Below are 26,421 nucleotides of genomic sequence, written 5' to 3'. Positions count from 1 at the left end.
ATGCGTATATTTAATTGTGTTCCTGCCTGGCTCATTGGAGCCTGTAGGACTGAGCTTGGGGACTTGTGAACAAAGGACAGTAGGATCCAAATTCCTGCTGCCCTACTCCAATCACTGCCCCCCCTGCAGGTTTGAATGGTCAATAGCATGCTTGCATGGGTACCCTGAGTGTATATAAGTTGGCCCTGGTGGCCCAGTTCTCTTAAGAGTGCAGCCCTATACTATGCTGTACTACCACCTCACCTCTTCCTTGCGTTGAACCCACTATATTATACTTTCCCTAATATTTATAGGAAAGATTGTGCATTGTGCTTGTACCATAGAATTCCAAATGAACTTTTGCAAGCTTATATTGTTCATTGGACTAGGACATACATTAGGGAACCTTATTTGCCTACAATAGTGCTACATTAATACTTCAATACTAATTCGGGGTCTGATGGAATCCTGACCAAAAGCTACTATGTTCTAAATCTCCAGGAGAATTACGTTTTACACTATTGGTTGAACTCCTGGGTATTATTAGGGATAGGTTTGGGTTTTTTTGTTTGTTTTTTTACTAAAGGGACTCCTAGAAATGGCCAAGAAATCAGAAAGGTGATGAGTTTGGACTACGGTTGGTGTATGTTTCCCCTATGTTCTGGGGTTTTTTTACCTTGGAAAGGTTTAGATAGCTGGGATAGAACGGTAGTTGTCAAATATAGTTGTTCTGTGTAAGGTTGTGGAAAGTGTACCTCTTTCTGGAAATGGGCTGTGTCTATCAATATTTTATAACTTTCTACTCTGGATTCACTATTCTTGGACTAAAATGCTAAATCCATCCACAAATACGCATAGAGGCTGGTTTGCATAACTATGTTATGCATTTTTTTCATTTCATCATGACTTAAAATTATTTGTCTATCTGTAAACAAAATACGTATTTGTGTGAAATAGACCTTCAGACCTGTTTCAGTGGAACATATCTGTGTGTGCAAAAATGGCCATATAAGTATACGAACCATTGTGTCACACTTTTTTACATTCTCTTGTATGTGTGAAATTGGCTCTGTGTGAAATCTGTCAGTTTCCCACACTATTTTTGTTGTTGTTGTAGCTTTATAGAACTGAATACTTGGGTTTTTATATTTTGTTTCAGTAAAACAGTGAATTTACACAATCACACAATTAATTTACACACATTTAAAATGTTTGATGCATTTTGCTGAAATTGAGTTAGTAGCAGGCTTGACCCTAGTGTGTCAATAGAAATCATGATATTGTGGGGGTGGGGGCTTGAACTATGATTATTCAGTTCTAGAAGAATAAAATATTTTTATTTGTGCTTGTTATATGGAAAAGTGGTATACATTATTTTAAAAATTCAAGTAGTCAGCTCGGACTTCTGTTAATAAAACTTAAAGGACAACAAGGTCATATAAGAACAGATGAACATTCAATTCACCCTTTTAAAAGAGACGATAAGGCTTAAATGATGAAACAAAAGAGGATAAATAACAAAAAAGAAATGGGCTAATGAGACTTCTGACAAGATCTAATACACACAACTTGTACTATTTTAATGAGTTTTAAACTTTTCTGCATAAATATGCTTTAAAAATGTAATATATCAATGGAGCAGGGGCACAGTGTTGACTATATCTGTTTGTTGCACAAGGCTTTGCAGCAGATTTGTATGGAAAGCTGCCAGGGAGGATCAATCCTAGGAATTGCTCTTGATCTGATACTAAAGTGATCATGGAAAATATCTCACTAAAATGAAGGGAAGTTGTGCAGTAAGCTTGTCTATAATTTGTGTTCTGATATTTTTATTTTAAATATGTGCCTCAAAATTCAATGAAACTGCAAATTATTTTAAAATTGCTTTTAAAGGTCATTGGAAACTTTTTTTTATTTTATCACCAAAGAAAAGTAATGGTGAATTCGCGGAAAACTAGTCTCGTGCTGCTTAATTATGCCTTGACATTTAATCCTAAATCCTCTAAAAATGGTTGAATGCATGTGTGTGTCAATGTGTACATGTGTAGCTATTTTTCTTCTCTGTTCTGCTATTGCTACATTGAATGAAAGCAAGCAATAATGATTTCATGAAAGCTGTTGGGATTGTGTAGCTGGTTGGTGAACAAAAGGGTTTTACGTGCAAACACTTGCTTTAAAATGTTATACCAATAGGCTAAAAATAATATAACTTTTCTTTCTCCACTTGTACACAGGGCATAATGCAAGATGTGCAATTACTTGTCATGCCTCAAGGATTTATTTCTCAGTGCCCAGATCTTAATCGCAGTAAGTCTGCTAGTTCTTATACGACAAAATATGCTTGTTAAATTCCCGCCCCTCCCCCCCCAGCAAGATTTCTCTTAAAGTGTATTGATCATCAGCTAACTCGCAAATATGCTGAGCCTCCATCTGGTACAATCTGACAAATGCAGCATTTGTGATTTCAGCATGCCCAACCTGTAATGATTTCCATGGACTTGTGCAGAAAATAATGGAGCTGCAGGATATTTTAGCCAAAACCTCTGCCAAGGTAATGCCTTTCTAAAAAGTTTTAGGGGTAGATTGTAAAGCTTCACAAGCTCTGAAAAGCTATGTTTATGTGTATTTTTCTGTATGTGTATTTATTCTTACGGAACACTTCCCTTAACATTTCTGTTTTTTCTACTATTTGAAAATTGAATAAAAATCCTTGAGCAGAGTGGTTTATAAATATTCACAACCTGCTGTCTAGAATGATGATTCATTGATTTGAATAAAACAATTTAGATATTTAGGGGCACCAATTTATTGGTTGAAGGCTTGTCCAAAGATTACATATTTAGACAAGAAAAACGAAAAACTACCCTATCAACCCTATCAACCCATAACTTCCTTGGGGAGGGTTGGCTCATTGGTTTCGTATTTGCATTACCTGTCAGAATTCTGATGTTTAGTCATTGGCATCCTGGGTATTATGTGATATAAAAGACAAGAGACCCTGGAAAACCATTGCCGGTCAGAGTTGTCAGTACTGACCTTGATAGGCCTGACTAACTTAAGACAAGCTTTATGTATTATCTTCTGCTGGGAAATGCAGTGTGTACTGACTTAGTAGGAGGTAGGGTATTGCTTCTATTTGCTGTTACTGGTTAACAGAAAGAAAGCTGTCACGACTCTTCCTGTGTGGTATGTTTCAGCATTGCCAAGAAGTAAAAGCATATCAATTTTAATTAATGAAACAAAAATAAAAATCTACTTTCAAGATTAAATGTTTTTGAATATGGTAGTTGCTCTATCAATTTAATAAAATGACATATACGCATGGTATGTTCATATATCCTAACATGGAATTAATATTTGTATAAAACTTATGCCATTCCTGAAATCTTTTATCTATTTTGTTTTTAGTGTTTTAGAGAATTACTGAATGTCCTATATGTATTTCAATAATTATAAATAGGCATGCTGTGCATTTGACACAAACATGATCGCCAGGCAAAATTTACCTTGCTCCGCTCTCTAGTTTAAACACAAGGAAAGCTCCTGAATAAGTGGCTGTTATCAAGGTTAACACTTCTTCAATAAGGAGAATGGAGCAAAAAATCTGGAGAGGTCCAACCCCCAGTTTCCTACAGTGGCCTACCACATACTAAAGAGAGCAAGTCTGAATGAGAGGGCTTCTTTCAGATATCATCCATTAGTTTGTATAATCTCTTTTTTAAAGCTATCTTAAGTTATCTGCTATTTGCACATCTTGTTATAACAATCAGGACTTTACAATGTACTGAGTGAAAACAAACAAACAAAAACACTGAAATATCTTATTGCACAATGCAAATTAATTGATTGATTTCAATAGGACAAAGTCACAGTTTGTTTAGGAACATTCACAAAGAGATCAATATGCAGTTCCTTTGTTAATTTCACAGCAGAAAACCTTTCCCTAGAGGTATGCAGCTGTGTGGCCCAACAACAGACTCATCTGGATCTTAAGAAGACAATTTCAAATAAAAGATTCTTCTTCAAGGTCACCTGGAACCAATGCTCTTATTAAGGTTTTGTGTGCAGAAAGCAGATGGGTAGAGGACTTCCGGTTTCGGCAGCGTGCTGTTGAAAGCGGCTCGGACCAATACGTCCTGAGCCGCTTTTAAATCGGTTCGTTGAGGGGTCCCCTCCAAAGGACGACTCGACTCTGGAGCCCAGTAAGGGTCCCAGAAGGCAGGGGGGCTGAGTGGTAGATTGGGGGTGTCAGCAGAGGCGGCTGCTCTCCGATCCCGCTTCTCTCTAGCCTCATCGCTCCGATGTCATTTTAAATGGCAAGAGGGTCAGCCATCGGCTTCTTTCCCCCTTCTTCAACACTCTACATTCTGGATCTTCAAGCTTTATAACTTCAAGACAAGTGACATTGATCTTCTTACTACTAGAAGTGTTTCTTTCCTATACTATTTTTTGGATTGGTAACATCTCTGAGAAGCAGGAAAAAGGAGAATCAGGGCTGAAGCAGATTTCATGTGGGGCAAAAGACTGAGAAGGGGGGGGAACGCTCCCTCATTCTTTTTCAAGGCTTGCAAAAGTTTCTGCCTAACCTGATAACATTGAAAATGCCTGCATGAGGAGATTACACCAACTTGTAGTTTTATAAGAGACTTGATGGCTGAATTTAGTTGATCTGCTTTAAACCCCCCTTGGAGGAGAAAAATGCTTTGGATTTTGGGAAAGATGCTTGCTGATAAGTACATATGGATGTGAAATATAGTTGGCTAAAAATACCTTGAAGCCTAAATTGAAGTGCTCTGTTTGAATTTATAAGAATTTTAATTAACTTTTAAAGGCTGGTGGGTACCTGATATTGATTTATAAGACATAGCAGGATCTCTGGCTGTAAGAAGAATACTTTTACGAATCTCCAAAGTGGATTTCTTTCTATTTTTGTGGATGTTATGGATATAACCTTTTAAAATTGTTTTTTATTTTTTTTATTTTTGCCTTTTGTTCATCTGTGGTTGGATTATTTTTTGATATGGTTTTAAATATTTTTGGTTTGGGATTTCTTTTTTTATGCACCTTTCATTTTTCATTTTTTTTTTGTATTACCAAACAGGAGAACTTTTTCTTATTCCTTATTTTTTGCCCTTATTTTTGGGTCTGTTGTATTTCTTTCCCTTTTTTCTGGATTATTGATTTATTGTTTAATTTTGGGTTTCACTCTTGGATTACAAATAGGGCATCCAGCCCTGGAATACAGATTTATACCTTGTAGTTGCTAAACTTTGAAATTAGTTGGAAGACGTGGTGGTGATCTGGATTGCAACTGAATCAGCATTGCTGGAAGTGAATTGTGAATATAACAGTGAATTGCCGCTGTTGTAGTGAACTGAACTGTTTTGCCTATTGACTGTCTAGTGTGGTGAACTGAAAAGTTGTGTTTATTATTATTTTTAGCATTGTTTTGGCTACCACAAATTGTTGATAGAAGCTAGAAGGTTGTTTTCTTCTTAGAACTATTTCATAATAAGGGCATCGTTTGGAGGAGATTAGCTTATCAGTTATAAACACGAACATAGAGTTTCAAAACAAACGTTGAAGAGGCTTTATTGAATTTGTGGCTGTGAGTGTGTTTATTCTAATAAGAATGGAAAATAAAGCTGGGATTGATCTCAAAAAAACTGTCCAAAAAAAACAAAGAAGGAAAGCCACCATTTCTTTCATCTAGCGCTCTACCTGGGCCAGGAATATTTACGACCATGCAAGGAGATATGAAAGAAATGCAAACCACCTTAATGACTGCTATAACACGGCTGACAAGTAAAGTAGATAATATTGGTGAACAGATGGCAGAGATCAAACAAGAGCTTTTGGAGAATAGCAGACAGACAGCTGAGACCAACAAAGCCCTAAAAGTACTAGATGGTCAGGTGATGGAGAATATCCAAAAGGTGGAACATATGGAGAAAGAACAGAGTATACAAGATTCTAGACTCTTGCAGCTAGAAGTAGATAGAGCTGCCTATATATTGAGGTTTCACAATATACCAGAAGAGAAAAATGAAGATTTACAGAAAATTTTAAGTGAAGCCTTGGCTGAAATTTTACAGGTGATTTTTCAGAGGATTGTAGAAGAGTTTGATCAAGTTAGACGGGTGCCATCAAGCTATACAAGACAAAACAAATTACCTAGTGAAGTTCATTTGAGATTTACAAGAAAGAGGACTAAAGATGACATTTTGAAACAGACCTATGATGATAGCTGGAAATATGGTGAAAATTCTAAGAGAGGTTCCTTGGCCTGTGAGACAAAAGAGGAGAGAATATCAAGAGTTAACAAATTTTTTGAGAGGAAGAGAAATATCCTATATGTGGCTGCCAGAGGGCCTTCTTTTTACATACCAGGAGAACAGATACAGGATGAATTCCACTTTCAAAGCTCAGAATTTTTTTGTAAGAATGAAAAAAGAAGGTAAAAGAGGGAAGAGGAGGAGGAAGAAAGTTCTGGTGAAGAAAATCCAAATGAACCACGGAGATACTATACAAGACAACATTCCAAAAAAGATAAGAAAGATAATGATAAGCAAAACTCATAATGGCTTCAGTAGTTTCAATTAATGTGAATGGACTCAATTCTCCTCCTAAAAGGAGGAAGCCATTTAGATATTTGGCAAAAATGAAAAGGGACATAATTTGCTTACAAGAAACTCATATCCTAATGAAAGATCAACATTTTTTGAAAAATAAAAAACTTGGCAATTTATTTACAGCAACATATATGTATAAAAAGAAAAGAGGAGTGGCAATATATATTAAAGATAAATTTAACCCACAACTGCAGTTTGCTTCTGAAGATGGAAGAATTCTATTAGTGGAAATTACAGTGGATAACAAAAAATTTTTACTTGCAAATATCTATGCCCCAAATGATCATCAAGAGAAATTTTTTCAAGATTTGCGTCTTAAACTATCAAATTTGGAGTATGTAGAATATTGTCTAATAGGAGATTTCAATGCAGTTTCTGATAGACAACTGGATAAAAAAATGCACAAACAGATGAAAAGTAAAAGTCTTCAGCTGCCAACAAGCTTTTGGAAATTAGCAGTAGAACTGGATTTGGTGGATGTATGGAGAACAAGATATCCCAGTTCCAAAGATTTTACTTACTATTCCTCTAGTCACCAAACCTGGTCAAGAATTGGTATGTGTTGGCTTTCTGGAAGTTTGATTAAAGATCTAGTTGACACAGAAATTCAAACAAGAGTTATTTCAGATCATAGCCCTGTAATGATAAAGCTAAAAGGCCCACAGATGAGAAAATCATGGAAGTTAAATACTTCAATTTTGAAAGAATCCAAGGCCAAAATGAAATCTTTTTTCAAACAGAATATAACACAAGAGGTAAAGATGCAAGTAGTTTGGGACACTGCTAAAGCTTACTATAGGGGCCTTGCAATTAGATATAGCATCAAGAAAAAGAAAGAACTAAAAATTTTCAAAATTTAATGTCACAAGCTGGAGAAGCTGAAAAGAATCTTAAAAAACAACCAACAAAATATGGATTTCAAAAAAAGGTGAAAGAAATGCAACATAAATTGAATTTAATTCTTATGGAAGAGATGGAGATTAAATTGAGGTATGCTAGACAAAAAAGTTATGAACATGCCAACAAGCCTGGAAGATGGTTGGCTTATAGGATGAAAAAAGAAAAGGCCAAAAGAATAATTACGACATTGAAAGATGAGAACAATAAAGAGAAAACTCAAAAGCAAGAAAAACATCAAATTGTGCAACAGCTCTATAAAAAATTATATGAAGATAAGCAAGTTCATAAAACAGATCTAGAAGAATATATCAATCAAAATAACCTCAATAAATTTACAGAAAAACAGCAAAAAATTCTAAATGAGCCAATAACAATAAGGGAACTTGGAGATGCAATGGCATCTCAAAAGAACGTCAAAACTCCTGGGCCAGATGGATTACCTGCAGAATTCTATAAAGCTTATGAAGAGTCTTTACTCTTACCATTTAAGTGCCTTATTGAAAAGATTCAAAAGGAAGGCCAAATACCAGTTCCATGGCAAGAAGCTACAATATCCTTGATTCCAAAAGAAAATAATGATTTGAAAGATATTAAAAACTATCGTCCAATTTCCCTTTTAAATGTGGATTACAAAATTTTTGCTACAATATTGGCACAACGTTTGAAGAAACATTTACAAGCTATAATACACCATGATCAAGCAGGATTCCTTCCTAAAAGATATTTGAAAGACAATGTCAGAACAATTCGTAATATTTTGGAATATTATGAGAGTCATCCAGAGAAACAACTGGTTTTAATTTGTTTAGATGCTGAGAAGGCCTTTGATAATGTTCGTTGGCACTTTATGCTACAGCAACTGAAAGGCATGGAGTGTGGTGAAAACTTCTTGAGAGCAGAAGCAATATATTCCTCACAAAATGCAAGGGTGACAGTGAATGGCGAACTAATAGATGTTATTAACATTCAAAAAGGTACAAGACAAGGCTGTCCATTGTTACCTATACTTTTTATCTTATCTTTAGAGATACTGAATAATCAAATAAGGGAAGATGCAAGTATAAAGGGAGCTGTGATAAAAGATGAACAATATAAGCTCAGAGCCTTTGCTGATGATTTAGTCTTTATACTAGAACTACCGATGGACTCGATAGACTGTCTTATAAGATCAAACAATTTGGCTATTGGGCAGGATTAAAGATCAATTATCATAAAACAAAATTTTTGACAAAGAATATGATGATGGAACAAATTCAGTCCTTCCAGCAAAAATCAAGATTTTTGTATGAAAAAATAATTAAATATCTAGGTGTTATTTCAAATAGGTGTAGCAACTTAAAAGCAGATAATCATGACAAACTACTTAAAGAAATTAAAAAAGATTTGGAAAAATGGCACAATTTGAAGCTATCTTTAATGGGAAGTATAGCTCTAATAAAGATTAATATCCTACCAAAGTTATTATTCCTGTTTCAAACTATTCTAATATTTTTAATTAGTGGATTTTTTCAAGAACTGAACAAGATGTTTGCCAAATATGTTTGGCAAGGTAAAAAATCTAGAATCAAACTAAAGACATTGCAGGACTCTAAATTAAGAGCAGGTATGGGCCTTCTAGACTGGCAATTATACTATAAAGCATCTGTACTTCTATGGGTAAGAGACTGGATACTCCTGAATGACAAGAGACAATTGCTACTAGAAGGACACGATTTGACTATGGGATTGCATGCATATTTGTGGTATCAAAGACTTGAAGGCCACTCCTATTTTAAGAACCACTGGTTTTGAAAATCCTTGTATCATATGTGGTCATGGTTAAAGACTAGAATTTATCAAAAAATTCCAAGACGGGTTTCTTCAGTAGAAGCATTTACCCATCCAAATTTCCTAAAATTAAATCAGAACTATAGATATGATGACCTGTTGGGAAAGATAATCAATTGAAAACCAAAGAAGAGCTGGAAAATATGGATATTAAAATGAATTGGTGTTGAGAATGCAAGTTGAATCCAGATATGCTAAAGACCAGGCAACAGGTTTTAATACAGAACAATATTTATTTGACAAAATTCTTTTGGGCCCACCAGAAAAGTTAATCTCCAAATTATATGCATACTTATTTCAAATGAAGAAACAAGATGAAGTTGTAAAGGATTGTATGGTTCAATGGGCAAAAAAAATTGGTTATAATATTGCATTAGAAGAATGGGAGAGACTGTGGAAGCTTAATGTTAAATTAACCAGGTCAGTAACTTTTAAAGAAAATCTATATAAGATGTTTTATAGATGGTACTTGACCCCACAGAAATTGTGTAAGATTTATACTAATATGTCTAACAAATGTTGGAAATGCACTAAACAGATTGGTTCCTTTTACCATATGTGGTGGACATGTGAGATGGTGAAAGACTATTGGAAAATGGTGCATGAAATGTTACAGAAGATTATGAAGACACAGATCCATTTCAAATCAGAGCTATTTTTATTGAACATATTTCCTGAGGACTATTCCAAATAAATGAGACACTTGTTGGCACACTTTAACACAGCAGCTAGGATTCTTTTAGCGCAGAGATGAAAATCTCAGGAAATTCCCATGAACATGGATTTGGTGGGGAAAGTTCTGGAAACAGCAGAGCTGGATTTTCTATCCCAGCTGTTGGCTGGGAAATCTAAAGAAGAAGCAAGAAAATATTGGATGAAATTTTATGCCTGGTTAGACATTCAAGACTCTTAGGATTCTTTGGTGTGAACTCATTTCTTCTTTCTTTTTTCCTGTATTTTATATTATAAAATTTATTTTCACTGGAATTGTCAAAATTACTAGATAATTTTAACAAATGATTTATACTATAAAATTTTAAAATGCATTATGTACAGTTTAGACAAAATAATATGGGACAATTTATGTAAAGAAAATATTATAGAAATAAGCTTGTATTCTTTGAAAGCTTGTAAAATAACAACAGAATGTATTGTGCTTTTTATCTTTCCTATCCCCTATCCCTATTTTTTCTGAAACCAATAAAACTTTTGAAAACTGAGAAAGCAAATGGGTGAATAGCTTTTTCTGCATGCAAAACATTGATAAGACCATCGGCTCCTCATTATAAGGTGACCTGGAGGAAGAATATTTGATTTAAAACTGTCTTCTTAAGATCCAGATGAGCTTCATGACCTCTAGGAAGATGGTTTGTTTTTTTTTCTGCTGTGAAATTAACAAAGGAACTAAATATTGATCTTTTTATTTGATGGACTTTGTAAATGTTCCTAAACAAATTGTGACTTTGGCATAATGAAATTGGTCAGTTAATTTGTACCGTGCAATAAGATATTACAGCATTGTTGTTTTTTTATCACCACATCTTGTGATAGGAAAATCAATAAACTTATTTTGTGATGTGTGAAGTACTACTGCCTGCTGTTTTTCAATGGGTGCCCATGAGTTGTTGTATTATGGAAGGGAGAGAAAAAGGCATGATGGCTGAGCTGCTCTTTTCTGTAAAAGAGTAGAGTAATACCTGGACAATACCTTTAAGGTATTATAAAATATTACAGCCTCTCCCCCTGGCTAGTGCTTTTGCTAAACATGAGTTGGATGGTATATCAAATCTCTGGGACAAATATTGGATACCATTTCACATAATAAAGGAATAGGGGAAATGGCATTGGATGTTATACAAACCTAATAAGAAGTAGAATTAATCAATTAATTAGTGTCCATCCTGTTCCTGTTCCTTTCAACATCAGCTCAATTTTCCTTCCTCCCTGAAACGGATTCTGTTCAATGCCAGGTGTGTTCAAAATAAAATGATTATCATTCAAAACTAACTTCTAGATGAAGGGTCGTGCATCATGGACCAGGCTGGTGTCTGATCCTGTGTTAGCCCATGCTGGGTTTTTGTGTTCACTCAATATAGGTGTTGCCAAAGTCCATAAATTGCAGTCCTTCTCACCTGGTCCTGATTACCATTACTGAAAGTGTGCAAGTGGTGTTGGGACCTAGGAACAGATCTGAGATTCTGTGGGTAAGCTGTCCAACCTGCCACCTAACAGAGTTCCTAGCTGAGCTCAAGATGGTGTTCTGAAGCTTCATGTTGGAACCCTCCCCTCAACATGGTCTTGATATATTTCAACAGTCATGCTGAGGCCCCTGTCACATGTAGCTTAGAATTTCATGACCACTATGACAACTGTGGGCTTCTCCCTATATGGCTATCGCCCCAGAGGACTATCATGTTTTATTTCTGGTCTGTCTTACAAAGACCTGTGTGTTCTAATTCTTGCTTTGGGATGGATCTGATTATTTATTTACTGCAATTACATCCCTTCCGTTTTCCCATAATAGAACTTTGCTGGTTTTTATATTTTCAAAGGATGAATACCCTTCTCTTTCCCAGTAGCCTTGGTGGATCTTGAAATCTGTATAGTAGCCTGCCAGTGCATATACTGTTCAAGTCACTAATTATCGCAGCACTGTCTTCTTTGGCTGCTTCCGTGAACCTGAACCTGAAAATATTGATACACAGATCAGAACACCTAAAATTCTTCCAGCAATGAATTAGTTAAGCCCCAAAAGGTAACATATTGGATACATAATTCAAACCATCTGTAAGTCTTTGCCAGGACCAAGCAGTGCTTCAAAACTGGTTGCTCATCTGAATCTGTAGCTTACTTTTCAACAGTGACCTTTCTTATCAAATAGCTTCTTGAGGTAGGTAGATGAAAAATCTATGTGCAGCACATTTCTGTTTTTCTTCAAAGCAAATCCCTGTTCATTTCAGAGGAGCTTGCTTCCAATAGACATGCACAGAACATACCTTATTTGCTTATTTAATCAGAATGATAATTATTGAAATCAAAGGCATTTGCAGACAGTTCCAGAAATCTGTTATGAATATACAGAAGTTCTTCTCTTTTTTGCATTATGTGTGTGTGTTTGTGTGTGAGCATATATGTGTGCCCATGCCTGGAAGTCATGGTGACCTCTGGCAACTCCTACTGGAGCATGGAGGACATTCAGAGAAATGGCTTGATAACCTGCCTCTGCCTCCTGACTCTGGTATTCCTTGGAGGTCTCCTATCCAAGTACTTGCCAGAGTTGGCCCTGCTTAGCTTCCAAGATCTGATGAGATCAGGCTTATTCAGGTCAGGGCTAATATACAGAAGTTCTGATGTGCATGTGGAGCTTCCTATGAAAGAGTTTCCTCATTCAGTCAAGAGAACAAAGCAGAATCTATAGGATTATTCTGGAACTCCTGTTGAATAAATAGGGCAGATCATGAGCATAACAATGATTATGCATAGATAAAACCTTGAACAACTAAAACGTAGAGTTGGATTATATTCCAACTTTGCATTTTTCTTTCACAAGCACCTGGATATTGATTCCATATTCATAATACTGTTTTTCTCATTCAGCAGTATTTGATGATATCAGGAAGCTTTTACTGTAGTTTTAGGCCATCATCTCTGAAACTAATGAGTTCCTCTCTGTGGAATATGTACCTAGCTGTCACGAGCTGAGCAGAGGATGAATAGATTGGATCAGTGCTATTGTGAAAGAACCTGCACTATGAAAGGCATAACCTACAGAGAATTTGAATCTTGGACAGATGGCTGTAAGAACTGCACTTGCATGGTATGGTTATAATTTTGAATGGAAATTGAGGAACATAGTTGCATAATCTGATTTAAAATGCTTATGTATTTTAGATGTGAAATCTCTTTACTGAGGTAAAAATAAATGTTGTATATGAAATAATTTTCTTTTTGAATATATATAATTTATCTTTCCAGTGAAGAGAAGAAAATAATGTTTTTGGCTTTTTGAAATAAAATGTTATCATTAAAGAACAACATGACCTAAAACAGATATTTATCTGATCATATTCTTTTAAAATATTTTATTTTACTTTATTTAAAATAACCTGTTTATTATTTCTAGAATGGTTCTATCCAGTGTGAAGCACTGATTTGTCCAGTTACTGATTGCCCACCTAATTCTGCTCCTACATATGTTGATGGCAAGTGTTGTAAGGAATGCCAAGGTAAGTGTTGTGGGGTTTTCTTTTGTTAGCTATTTTCATTTTGCAATATTTATAGATCTTAAATTTCTATGCATCTGTCTCCATTTTGGATGAATCAGTACTTTGGAAATGACAAAGCCAAAGCTAAGTGTTTTTAAATTTGATTGTTTCAGGGTGAAAGAAAGAACTTAATTCTCTTGTTGAAATATAATGGGACTTAGATCTTGATCCAGCCAGAGAAATCTCATTTGCAGAGAAGAAAATATCTAGAACTTATTATCTAATTCTTGTTTTAAGACTACTAATAGTGTGAATGTGGACAAAATGTTGTTTTAGAATGATTTTAAGCTCTAGGAATCAGCTATAACTTTCACTGTTACAGTTTGTGGCTGTTAGGCAGTTAAGGAAATTTGTACTGGAGTATTGTTTTAAGTGATCGATCATTAAAGATATGTAGGGTTGTTGGATCTGTCTAGACATAGATATCCATTCTGCTTCTAATACGCATGTGTTCAAAATGATATATGTGTTTGTGCTATGTGGCATTTTCATTAGGTTTCTTCCTAAGGATGTTATATAGGAATGGGTCCTGTAAATGGTTCATAAATGCTGGTACATGCAAAGCTATTTGTTTAGCTAACGTATCTAGGTATACTCTCTTCTTAAACAGTTTCTGTTTTCTCTCCTGTTTTATATTTAATTTAGTCTGTAGTACCTGTGCATGAATGATCATGCACTATTTGGTAAAGCAATGCATAAATATGTAAGTGCTACCAAGTCGGTTGACTTACAGTGACCACAGCAAGGAGTGTTCAATCAAATGAGAAGTAGAGATGGTTTGCCGTTGCCTTCCTCTAAAGAGTGCTCCATGCTCTCCCATCCAAGTACTAACCCTGCTCAACTTCCAAGATCTGATGAGATTGGGCTATACCATGCCATTCTACATCCCAGTAAAGCAGTAGGAAGAACAAATATTAAAGTAAACCATGATTATTAGACATAAAAATGTTGCTGGTATCAGATTGGTTTTTATTTCTAGTAGTTTCATGGAAGGTAAAAATACATACAAATTGGTTCTGAAATTATAAACAGGTTCTGCTATGACTTCTTGATTATGAAAAAGTACTTTTAATTTCAACCATGTTTAGCAACAGCAGATTACTTTTAGCAGGGTTTTTTTTTTGTAGAAAAAGCCCTGCGGGAACTATTTTGCATATTAGGCCACACCCCCTGATGTCACCATTGTTTTGCACAGGGCTTCTTTTTTTTTTTGTAGAAAAAGCCCAGCAGGAACTCATTTCCCAAGCCAGAACTGCATTCCTGTGCATTCCTGCTCAAAAGAAGCCTTGATTTTTAGAATATTTTCCACGGATATGCTTCAACGGAGGAGTTTCAAATGGAAACATCATTTCAGGCTGGTAGATTGCAGGCTGAAATTTTATTATGAATAAACTTAAGGGTCTGGAGTTGCCAGGTCGCCATCATCCTGAGACTTAATGAGCGGGGCCTGATAATGTCAAGAGTAGGGGTTCAGCAGCGTCATGTGGTGGGACATGACAATATTACATTGAATAGTTGTAGCAGAAGTAGTACAGTATGCACCATATGGCATCAGTGTATAGGGTGGCTTTAAAGAGGATAGACTGTTTACCAGTTTAAAATAAACTAGAACATGGAAATGTGCTTGTCAGGCTTGGGCCTGATGTAGGATTGCCAGTCCCCAGGTCCCAGTGGGGGTCCCCCAGTTTTCAGGGCTTCTTCCCACCACTGGCCAAATGGCCAGCGGGGAAACCCCACCTTCAAACAGTGACACTGCTTTGTGACATCCCTGACACAGTGACACTACCCAGAAGTGAATTTGGTCAGGAAGGAGTTAACTGACTCACCTCCAGCCCTCTTGCAACTTCCCTGTTCCTATTCCTTCTTTGGCAATCCAGACCAGTACTACTGGCACGGTTTCCTTTATCTCTTGAGAGGCAGTGTGGAGTAGTGGTTAGGAAGCTAATCTGGAGAACTGAGTTTGATTCCCCGGTCTTCCATGTGAAGCCTGCTGGGTGACCTTGGGCCAGTCACAATTCTTTTGGAATTCTCTCAGCCCCACATATCTTATGAGGTACCTGCTGTGGGGAGAGGAAGGGAAGGTGATTGTAAGCTGATTCGAGACTCCTTAGGATAGAGAAAAGTAGGGTATAAAAAGCCAACTCTTCTTCTTCCTCCTCCTCCTCTTCAGAGAAAAGTGCCAAAGGCTTTCTTTATAATTAAATGTTAATACAGAGGTGAGTCATGACATATTTATGGGAGGCATGCTCCCAATAAGTCCACACCCCTGCCTGCTTCCAGAACTCATAAAAAGCACTGGCAAAATTAGCCAAGGATTTACCATGACTGATAATTTTCTCAATCCTTATAAGTGTTGTACAAATCTGCACATCTGAATGTCCTTACTCAATAAAAGACATAGAGCTGGAGTCCAGGTAAAGGAGGAAGAAAAAAATGTTTATTGCCTACCAAACTGCTCTGGTTATTTCAAAATGGTCACAAAATGGGGGGAGGGATGGTGGCTCAGTGGTAGAGCATCTGCTTGGTAAGCAGAAGGTCCCAGGTTCAATCCCTGGCATCTCCAACTAAAAAGGGTCCAGGCAAATAGGTGTGAAAAACCTCAGCTTGAGACCCTGGAGAGCCGCTGCCAGTCTGAGTAGAAGGGTCTGATTCAGTATAAGGCAGCTTCATATGTTCATATGTATGTTCAAATCATGATCTTATATACCTTGATGATATGTTGGCACATGTTGGCCTTATATACCCAGGGTTGGCCCTAAACTATCTGGTGCCCTAGGCAAAGTTAACTTCTGGCACCCCCCCCCCCCCCCTTGCACTGGTAACCAATGTTCAAAAACAGGTGAATTATCACCATGACTTCCAGGTGCGCACAAACAAATACCAAAAAAACCAACTTAAAATTGCTATTTTTAAAAAAAACAATTTTGAGAACAAGTAATACAATAATCCCTCATCTTCTTGTAAGCCTGTTCTTTTTCGTAGCTCCATGTTTTTACTGTAATGCCAGGTAGTGGAGATATAAACTTCATAAAAAATACAAACACAAATATAATATAGAGTAATACAGTTGAAAGGGACCTCCAGAGTTATTTAGTTTGACCCCCTGCACAATGCTGGAAATTCACAATTACTCCCCTCCGCCCATATAAACTTTTTTACTTAAAATACAAACATGCTTAAAACTCTTGCAATATTTTGTTACTGATGCTCCCATGCTGCCTGGAATGGGGAGTCTATAAAACTAATCTGGAGCGTGTGTCTACAAAACTATAGTCTTCCCCAGAAAAATAACTACAACTCCTAAAAGTCAGTGCAATAATAGACAAACAGCCATGTATAGGGGTTAGTATGAGCCTACTACTTGGGAGGATTAGATTCAAAAACCCCAGTCTATAAAACAAAATGTGCTGGGGGAACTTGCTCTGGGCAAACATTCTCAGCCTAATGTCCACCTCATTGCCTTGTTTTGTACACACACAGAGGCTGGGTAGCAAGGGTAGGGAAGGAGGGAAGTGACCGGAAGACAGACCCATTTGCACCTGGGAGAACTGCAGCATAACAGCTGTGTTTAGGGGTGGGGGTGGGAGAAAGGAAGAAGGAAACAGACCTGCTGCTGGCTTGAAGGAAACATTGTGAGTCCTGAAGTGCCACTGACCTCTTTGCAAACACAAAGCCCCATTTTGGGGGGTGGGAAGGAGGGAGGGGAGAAGAAAACAGACCTATGTCTAAAGTGCCACTGAACTCTTTGCAAATGTAGAGCCCTGCTTGGGGGCGGGAAAGGAGGGAGGAAGTAAGCAGACCCTTTGAAGTGCCACTGAACTCTTTGGAAACCCAAAGCCCCATTTAAGGACGGAGGGGGGGAGGAAGAAGGAAACGGACCTGCGTCTGTGCCACTGAACTCTTTGCAAATCTAGAGCTGTGTTTGGAGATGGAGGGGGGGAAGGAAGAAGGAAACAGACCTGTGTCTGAAGTGGTAGGGCCAGCCAAGCCCTCACCCGAGTGTGCCTGAGGCCTCCAAGCCTCTCCAATGTACATGCCCCTGTGGAAACCCAGGAGGAGCAGATGGGGCTGATGGCGGGAGAGTGAGGAAGCCCAAGCAAAGACCAGAAGGGCAGTGGGAGAGCCAGGGAGAGGACCAGAAGGGCGGTGGGAGAATGGGGAAGCTGCGGCAAGGACCAGAAGGGCTGCGGGAGAGCTGGGAAGAGGACGAGAAGGGCAGCGGGAAAGCCAGGGCAAGCATGAGAAGGGCCGCGGGAGAGCTGGGAAAAGGACGAGAAGGGTGGCAGGAGAGCAGGGAAGCCGGGGGCAAGGATGAGAAGGGTCGCGGGAGAGCCTGGAAGAGGATGAGAAGGGCAGCAGTACAGCGGAGAAGCAGGGGCAAGGATGAGAGGGTTGCGGGAGAGCCGGGAGGAGGTTGAGAAGAGCAGCAGGAGAGCAGGTTGAGAAGGGCAGCAGTAGAGCGGGGAAGCTGGGGCAAGGATGAGAAGGGCCGCCGGAGACCCGGGAAGAGGACAATTTGGTGCCTTCCAGGGCTGGCGCCCTAGGCAAATACCTAATTTGCCTAGTGGAAGGGCCGGCCCTGTATATACCCTTCATGATATGATATATGTACTAATTGGTTGTAACATCCAGCATGATTTCATTGTGAGAGCCAGCTACACACTACTGATACACTCTGCCACAGTGGACAGAAAGAAATTCTACTTTGCATGCACCTTGACCAGATAAATCCAGTTTGGGCTATAAGAACCCTCTACTTCTATCATTGCCTAGAAACACAGTGAAAATACAATAAGGCAGGGTTTCCCAAACTCCCCCCACCCCCCGGTGGCCCGGTTATTTTTACACTTCTCCTTCATGGCCCACTAAAATTTGGGGCCAGGAGACTTTGGTGGTGGAGCTGGGAGACAGGAAATGATGTACAAACAAGCCTAAAACTTTTGCAATATATATTTTTAGGAAAAGTAGGAAATGGTGGGATTTTGCAATGCAATTTTAAAAATAAAAATAAAAAATCAAGAAGAAGCACAAGGATCACACAGCAGAAAACTACAAATACCCCCAAACTACAAGTTTGGTGGTATTTGCTCTCATCCTGGGAAAACATGAAATAGCCTGGAAAAACTCAGATTAGCAATGGCAAGGAAGGAAGGAAGGAAGGAACCGTCCTGAAATGGCAGTGCTAGGAAAACATGAAATGGCAGGGCATCTCCCCACCCCCCCCAGGTCTACTCAGATCAGCAATGGGAAGCAAGGAGAAAAGACTGACAGAAAGAGAGAGAAAGAGGATGGGAAAAGAAAGGAAGGAAGGGAGGGAGGGGAAGAGAAAGAGAAATGAAATATGAAGGAAGGAAAGGGGAAGGAAGGAGTGAAAGAAAGGACGGACAAAAAGAAGAAAGAAAGAAAAGAAAGGAAAAGAAAAGAAAAAAGAAAAATGGAAAAAAACGGGATGGGAGCAACTCACTTTTAGAAATGCTGACTCTCACTGTGCAAGCACCTCCTTCTCCTTCCCTTCCCCACCGCTGGTAAATTTCTGGCTTTGTAAAGCTCCTCCCCCTGAAGTGTGGGGGTGGGATCAGCGACGCGCCCTTTTCAGGTGCGGTCCCTTCGAAATGCTGGTGGCATGCCTCAGCGCTGAATTATCTCAGCGCCGTTTTCCTCGCCAAAGGAGATGGTCGGTGGTGGTGGGGGGAGCTTTACAAAGCCGGAAATTTACCAGTGGTGGGGAAGGGAGGGAAGAGGAGGCAGGGGCACTATGCCGCAGGGGTGAGGCCCAGGGGGGCGACCGATCGCTCGATTGGTGGGAAATCTGTGCTGAGCTCATTCCGCGCTGGGCCAAGCTGGCTGCAGGTCGAACAGACTGCGACCGAAAAGGGTGCATGGCTCCTCCCTCCCCGACACTTCCTGGATGGGAAGGAAGTGCTGGGGAGGGAGGAGCCATGCATCCTTTTCAGCCACAGTCTGTTCAACCAGCGGCCGGCTTGGCCCAGCGCAGAATGAGCTCAGCGCCAATTTCCTAGTGATCGGTTGGAGGGGGGAAAGGCTTTGCACAGCATGAAACTGACCTGCCTGTGGTGGGGAAGGGTGGGAGAAGGAGGCACACGACCCGGGGGAGGGAGGCGCAATGTGAGGGAAGGTGGGGGAGGGGTGGCCAGGGGACTGGAGGCCCTATGGCCCAGCGTTGGGGGCTCCGTGGCCCAGTGCTGGGTCACAACCCTGCCTTTGGGAAACACCGCAATAAGGCATAGTTCAAGGTTATAGATTAGACTGGTATGTTGGTAACTTTTCTGTCTTTTTTCTTTTTCTCAGTCAGGCCTAGCTGTGTGTTAACCCTTGAGGATGTTACTTAAGCATGCCTGTGGCTTTCCCAGCTAAAGCTGTGTCCCACAGGCCAAACACTAGGGATTTGGAGATTGGCTGTGAGGCTTTTGCAAATTTTTTTGCAGATAAGATCTTGTTGCTCTGCCATGACCTTACCGCTACATTGAAAACAGTATGTGAACTCGAGGCCCCGTGCTTGTCTTCTGGACCAGTTCTGGATTGCTTTGACACAGCCTGGAGGAAGTTGACAGAATCCTCTCCACTGTACGCCCAACAACCTGTGATCTGGACCCTTGCCCCTCCTGGCTAATTAAAGCTTGCCAGAGGGAGCTCAGATATCCTATACAGGATATTGTAAATAGATCCCTCTTGGAAGGACTTTTTTCAACGCCTCTTAAAGAGGCTGTGGTCCGCCCTCTCCTGAAAAAACCTACATTAGATCTGGCCGAATTGGCATACTGTCGGCCAGTCTCAAATTTACGCTTTTTGGGTAAAATTATTGAGGGCAGTAGCATTACAGTTACAGAGTTTTCTGGATGATGCTTCCGTTTTAGACCCCCACCAGACTGGCTTTCACCCAGGTCATGGGACGAAGACAGTGCTGGTCGTCCTGGTGGATGACCTCCAGTGGCATCTGGACCAAGGCGGCTTGGCGGTACTGATGTTGTTAGATCTATCGGCTGTGTTCGATACGGTCAACCATCGGTTACTAACCCGCCGCCTTGCCGACGTGGGGATTCAGGGGTTGGCCCTGCAATGGCTTTCCTCTTTCCTAGATGGTTGGGGACAAAGGGTGGCGTTTGGGGGGGGACTGTCCCGGAGGCATGTGCCTAATTGTGGGGTATCTCAGGGGGCAGTGCTCTCCCCGATGTTGTTTAACATCTACATGCGCTCCTTTGCCCAGATTGCCCAGAGGTATCGGCTGGGTTTCCAGCAGTATGCTAATGACACCCAGCTCTATCTACTGATGGACGGCTGGCCTGACTGTGTCCCAGAAAATCTGGACCTGGCATTGCAAGCTGTGGCAGGATGGCTTAGGCTGAGTTGACTGAAGTTGAACCCAGCGAAGACAGAGGTCCTTTGCCTGTGTTGTGGCGGTCTGGGCAGGGAAATCCCCTTACCAGCATTTGACAGTATGCCATTGACAATGGCACACAAGGTCAAGAGTTTGGGGCTGCTTCTGGAGTCTACCCTGACAATGGAGGCCCAGATAGCAGCCACTGCTAAATCCACTTCTTTTACCTTAGGCGGGTGAGGCAGTTGGTCCCCTTCCTGGACCATGACAACCTGGCATCAGTGATCCATGCAACGGTCACTTCAAGGTTGGACTACTGGTGGGGGCCCGCTAAGTTTCCCTGACTGTTATTTATGCCCCGTGACCTTTGAAATCCTGGCTACAGACCTGTTACTATTATTCTGTATTTCAGTGAGTTTAGTTTCATACTAGACCTTGAACATTCAATTCAATTGAATATTGTATATAACACCTTAAACATTATAGAAATTTTCTATAAAGGTACACTTCTACACATGGGAGAGTCCTCCTTTAAGAGGAAGGGCACCTTTGAAGCCATTCCAAACTGTTTTACAGCTATCAATTTTTCATATCACATTATTTCTAGCTTTGATTGATGACATCTATGAATAATGACATATTAGCGGTTACCCGGTTTTATTACTCTAAGGGCAACCAATATGTCCCAGCAGCCCTACGAGTTTTTAATCACAAATTAGCTGCTAAAATGCTCTACGGGGTACCAATCTAGATTGGTGCTATTAATACGGAAATAGAAAAAATTCAGTCTATAATCCTTCGGAAAATCTTAGGCCTTCAGATGTGTGCTTCCTACACTGCAATGTGTCTTGAAACCAACCAAAGACTGCTAGAGACTAGAACATGGTTAATAACATTTAAATTCTGGTTAAAATTGCATTTTAAAACCACTACTTATCCCAATTGTCTTGTTTCTCTAGTCTTAATGGAGTTTCGTCAGTCTTCTTGGCTGACATCTATAGAAAAAAAGATAGCTATTATAGGGATAAGCTTCGATGAGCTGTTTTCCCTGTCAGAAAAAACTGCTTTTGTTTTACTTAAAGACTCCTGGATATTTAGTCGCAAGAACTGCATAGCCATGCCTCTGGTAGATGTTCTCCTCTGAGATTAGGGATTCCACCTGTAGGGACGATAGCAATGTACTCTTTCTCCCTTAGTGATCCATATACCCGCAGAGCCTCTAGAGTCTAGTGGAACTTTAGCAACATATCTTTCTTGCTTGACTTCCCCTAACTTTTGTAGAGCCTTCATGTTAGCTTGCTTTGGTGTGCTTCCTTCTGCTGTGCTGTATGGTAGGTTCAAGGAAATTCCATATTCCAACAGGTTATGTGGTTGTGGTTCAAGGGATATAGAAAGTACTGAACGTGTTTTCCTGCATTGTACATTTTACTGTGATATTCATGCCATTTACTTAGATCCTCTTCTTCAAAATCATGAGGGACAATCTGATGGTGGTAAGACTCTTTTCCTATTGTCCTCTCATAACCCGGAGATTATTGAGACTGTGGCAAAATATCTGTGGTGTGCTTCTAAAAGGAGAGGAATGTTTCAAATGTTGGGGTAATATATGTTTTCTCCCTTGCTGATTGTGCTGTTATGCCAATAAAGGTTGTTGTTGTAGTAGTTGTTGATTTAACTGATGTCAAAGTAGGAGAAACATACCATCATATACAATACAGTAGCTCATAACCATAGCCATGAAATTCAAATAATGTATGAACTACCACACCTAATTATTTTTTGAGCCTTCCTTATATTTTGTTAGAAATTACTATCTATTCCATAAAATAGTAGATCTTCATAACTGTTGTGTATTGGCTGTATCCCAGCGGTATATTGGCACACACATGCACAAATGCTGTCACATTCTCTGTAATCGTTTAAATTTTTAATGAACAGCTAGAGAAGAAGGTCTAGGGGCACTGTGTGTAATATTTGCCCATGAGCCAGCAAAAGGACTTGGCAATCAATCCTGGAAGGACCATGCAAAATGGAGGCAACTTCATAATTCAGCACGTCTGTGTGATCCAAAGAAAGAATTAGGTGGTGAGAGATGGGCTTGAACTCCAGAAATCCATTCCACTAAGTGCAATACTTAGGTCTGGCACAGAGTCTTCTGTTGATGCCAGTGGCTTTTCCAATGGTGCATGTATCTCCTGCATCATGAGAAAGTTTTTTGCGCCAATAGTAACTGATGTCATGGGATCTAACCTGGTAAAATGGCAGGGTAATTTGAAAGACATGTCTGTGTGTGTGTGTGTGCACATGTGTGCGTGGAAATGTTTTCAGTCCACCCCAGGAAACTATTGGGCTTGAGACACAAGTTAAAATAGTAACGTGCCTACCTTACCTCCCAGGGATGAGTGGCATTCATAGATCACACCTCTCATGCTTCATTTTCTTTAAACATGCTGAATTGATTTAAAATCACTAAAGATATCCTTACTACACAATCTGTGTCATAAAAATTATGGCTTTATTTTAAACTTGCAGCAAATTCTGAAAGTGCGTTTATGCAATAATGAAAATAAAGCTAATAAAAAGTTTCCAGTGCTTTTATACAACTTTGTAAAATATTCAGTAAATTAACATAAGAAGCAGACAGCTGAAATTAGAGGATCTATACAGGAACCTAATTGCTACTGTGCTGACATCATAAATTCACCATGAAATAGAAAACATGTGAATATGAAAACAGTCAGTTGTGAAGGGGTGGTTGTCATAAGACACACAAAATGGACCTTGCTATTTTGTGCTTTGAATCCACATGTTAAAAAAAAAATCATTTTTTAAATATTAGAACACTTAGGTGTCCAAATGCTTTGTTGCAAAAGTTCACCATTTCATATAAAAAACTGCTATTTCATTTTTATTTGCTGCAACCTCAACCTTGGTTTATTCTGAAGCCCCGACTCTTGTCTTCTGCCTTTGCTTGCCTACAATAGCGACACTGGACAGTTTAGAAATCTTCAGTCTAACTTTTATTGTGACATACAAATCCAACAATGTAAAAAGGGTTTTATGGCCGGGAGCTCGCCAGCAGAACTTCCCACCACGTGCTTCTCTCCCTAACACCTGAGTTGTGTGAGGCCAGAGCGGAAGTATTTCTAGGAGCGGGGAGACTGCGATTGGGTGCTGGGGAGGGGGCTCATCAGCCCAAGGTGCGAGGGGATTGATGAGGCAATCACGCCGCTCCCTAAGGGGTTTGCGAGGTTCCGCAGCGGCAGAGGCAACCTTTGTTTTTGGTTTCAACGAGTGCCTACAGGCCACGGCACCATTTTTGCCGGCGTAAAGTTGCGCCTCTCTGGGGGGGGCATGTCCTGGGTCAAACTGCACAGGAAGCTGCCTAAGCCTGGCCATGCCCCCAGCTCCACCCCCTCCTCTGCCTGAATGCCACGTTCTGCCTCACTTCCGCCCACGCTTCGGTGCAGCTCTCAGGCGCCACTGCCCTCGGGCGGAGCGGCACTCAGGCGGCCCCCCACCCACATAACTCCCCTCCACTGTGGCAGTACCGGTCGTACTTCGGTGAAAACCTTTAATGCTCCCACGTAGCAGCTCGTCTGCTCCCAAAAGAGTTTCTGCCCCCCCTCTGAATTGTGCTGTAATGGGCCTATAATTAGCAGGATAGGGGAGGGGGTTACCCTTTTTATAAATTGGGACTATGATTGCAGTTCTCCATTGTTTAGGAATATGACCAGAATTGCTAAAAACCCACCACTCGAATTCTTTTTCAAGACTTCAGGTGCAGTACCATCTGATCTTGGAACCTTCCCATTTTTGAATCTCACAATGTGAGCTTTGATTTCCTCTGGGGTAACTGGAGGTCATGAGGGAAAAGTTTACAGGACTTCAGGAATATTATCTTGGATGTGGTCCTCATAAAGCTTGTGAAAAAAGAGGACCATCTATCTGGGGAGATATACAGATCCAAGGGTGAAGAAAGTTTGAGTTTCCTATCATGAATAAGCCTCCAGAAAAGGGTAGAGTTCTTTTGTCTCAGTGCCTGAATAAGGTTCTTCCATAACTTCCTAGAGTATTCTTTCTTTTTCTGTTTAATAGATCTTTTATAGCATTTTTTTCTTACTTAAGAGCATAACCTGGGCCTCGACACTTTCCTCCCCAATTATTACTTAAGGACAGTGTATATAAGGAATTCATCTCTTTTTTATGAGCACTTTCCTTAACATACCATTGTTTAGAGTTTTTACTGATTTGTCTAGGTTTATCCACCTGAAATATGGTCAGCATAGAAGTGATCTCCTGGGTTAAGCTCTGGTAGACATCTAATGGGCCTCATTGGTATAGAGCTCATGTCAAAGACCATAGCAACTAAACTGATATCCCCCAATCGTGGAGCAGCTTGCTACCAATACCCCTATGATCAGCAGTCACTGACGTAATGAAAAATTGCCTACCTATGCAGTCAAAGCTCCCTCACATCACTTCTGCCATCTATGTACAGTTTGCCTGAAGCTGGGGAGGAGGGAGCAGCCAGTCTTTTCACCCCCAAGGATACTGGTAGCAGAGTGTCAGGAATTAACATAGACCAGGGATCTCCACAGGTGTGGTTTTGAGTCCCCAACTGCAGCTTCGGTTTTTTTTGTTTTTTTACATGGATATACACATGGAAGCCAGTTCCCTGGGCACTTTTGGTGACTTTGCCAGTTTTGTATCCACAGTTCAGGGGCTTTTCTAGACTCATTGCAGAGATACTGGAAAGCACATCAATTTCACTACTCTCTTTTATAGCCATTATTCACAAATATTCCAGTCTGTGAAAAATGTTGCACATCTAAACATAAATGTCTGGTTTTGATCAGGAAGCTGGTGAACACATAAAAACCCTATCCTTTCACATGATGGTCCTAGTCCAAATCTGATGAGTTAAAAAAAATGCTGAGAGCTCTTTACGTACAGCCCTTCATTGTGTATCATGTTGACCCTGCTTAATGATACTTCATCAGCAGGTTTGAATTTATCTTTTAAAAGAGAACTTTGGTAATTTTAAGGGTTATTAATGTTTTGGCATGGATTCTTGCTCCCCCCCTCCTTCTGCATCTGGATGTTTATTTCTGTTGATTTTGATTATTTATACAGTATATCTGTTGGTATTTATCCCTCTGTTATTCTATCTTTTATTGAGCTGTTTCTGAAATGGAGGTGGGAACTATGGTCTATGTGCTGTTCAAGTCTTTAACTTAAAAGTCATTCCTATTATCTTTTATAGAGTAGCCATAAGGACTGACCATCTTTTTTTTGTATTTTCTGTGAAAATTATTAAACTTTCCTCACTGTGTGGTCAGTGTGGCTCTCTGTTCAGAACTGAGCCAGCCTTCCCTTAAGTCAAGGGCTTGGTTACAAGTGTTTAGATTCAGGTTGGGTAGCTGTGTCGGTCTGAAGCAGCAGAACAAAGTTTGAGTCCAGTGGCACCTTTAAGACCAAT

General features: G+C 39.8%; 1 protein-coding gene across 4 annotated transcripts in view; it reads left to right on the top strand.

The window, feature by feature from the left end:
* NELL2 (neural EGFL like 2) overlaps window positions 1-26,421 on the top strand; it is a 271,279-nt gene that overhangs the window by 76,659 nt on the left and 168,199 nt on the right. For all 4 annotated transcript variants that reach the window (XM_060244945.1, XM_060244946.1, XM_060244944.1 and 1 more), the window contains exons 6-9: window positions 2,214-2,286; window positions 2,448-2,530; window positions 13,027-13,155; window positions 13,462-13,564. In XM_060244945.1, the coding sequence (XP_060100928.1) occupies window positions 2,214-2,286; window positions 2,448-2,530; window positions 13,027-13,155; window positions 13,462-13,564 (388 nt within the window). The remainder of the gene's footprint in view (window positions 1-2,213; window positions 2,287-2,447; window positions 2,531-13,026; window positions 13,156-13,461; window positions 13,565-26,421) is intronic.

This window comes from Heteronotia binoei, chromosome 8 (assembly GCF_032191835.1).
Source record: "Heteronotia binoei isolate CCM8104 ecotype False Entrance Well chromosome 8, APGP_CSIRO_Hbin_v1, whole genome shotgun sequence".
Taxonomy (NCBI): Eukaryota; Metazoa; Chordata; class Lepidosauria; order Squamata; family Gekkonidae; genus Heteronotia; species Heteronotia binoei.
The sequence above is the reverse complement of the archived record's forward strand: the minus strand, read 5'-3'. Positions and strand labels throughout refer to the sequence as shown.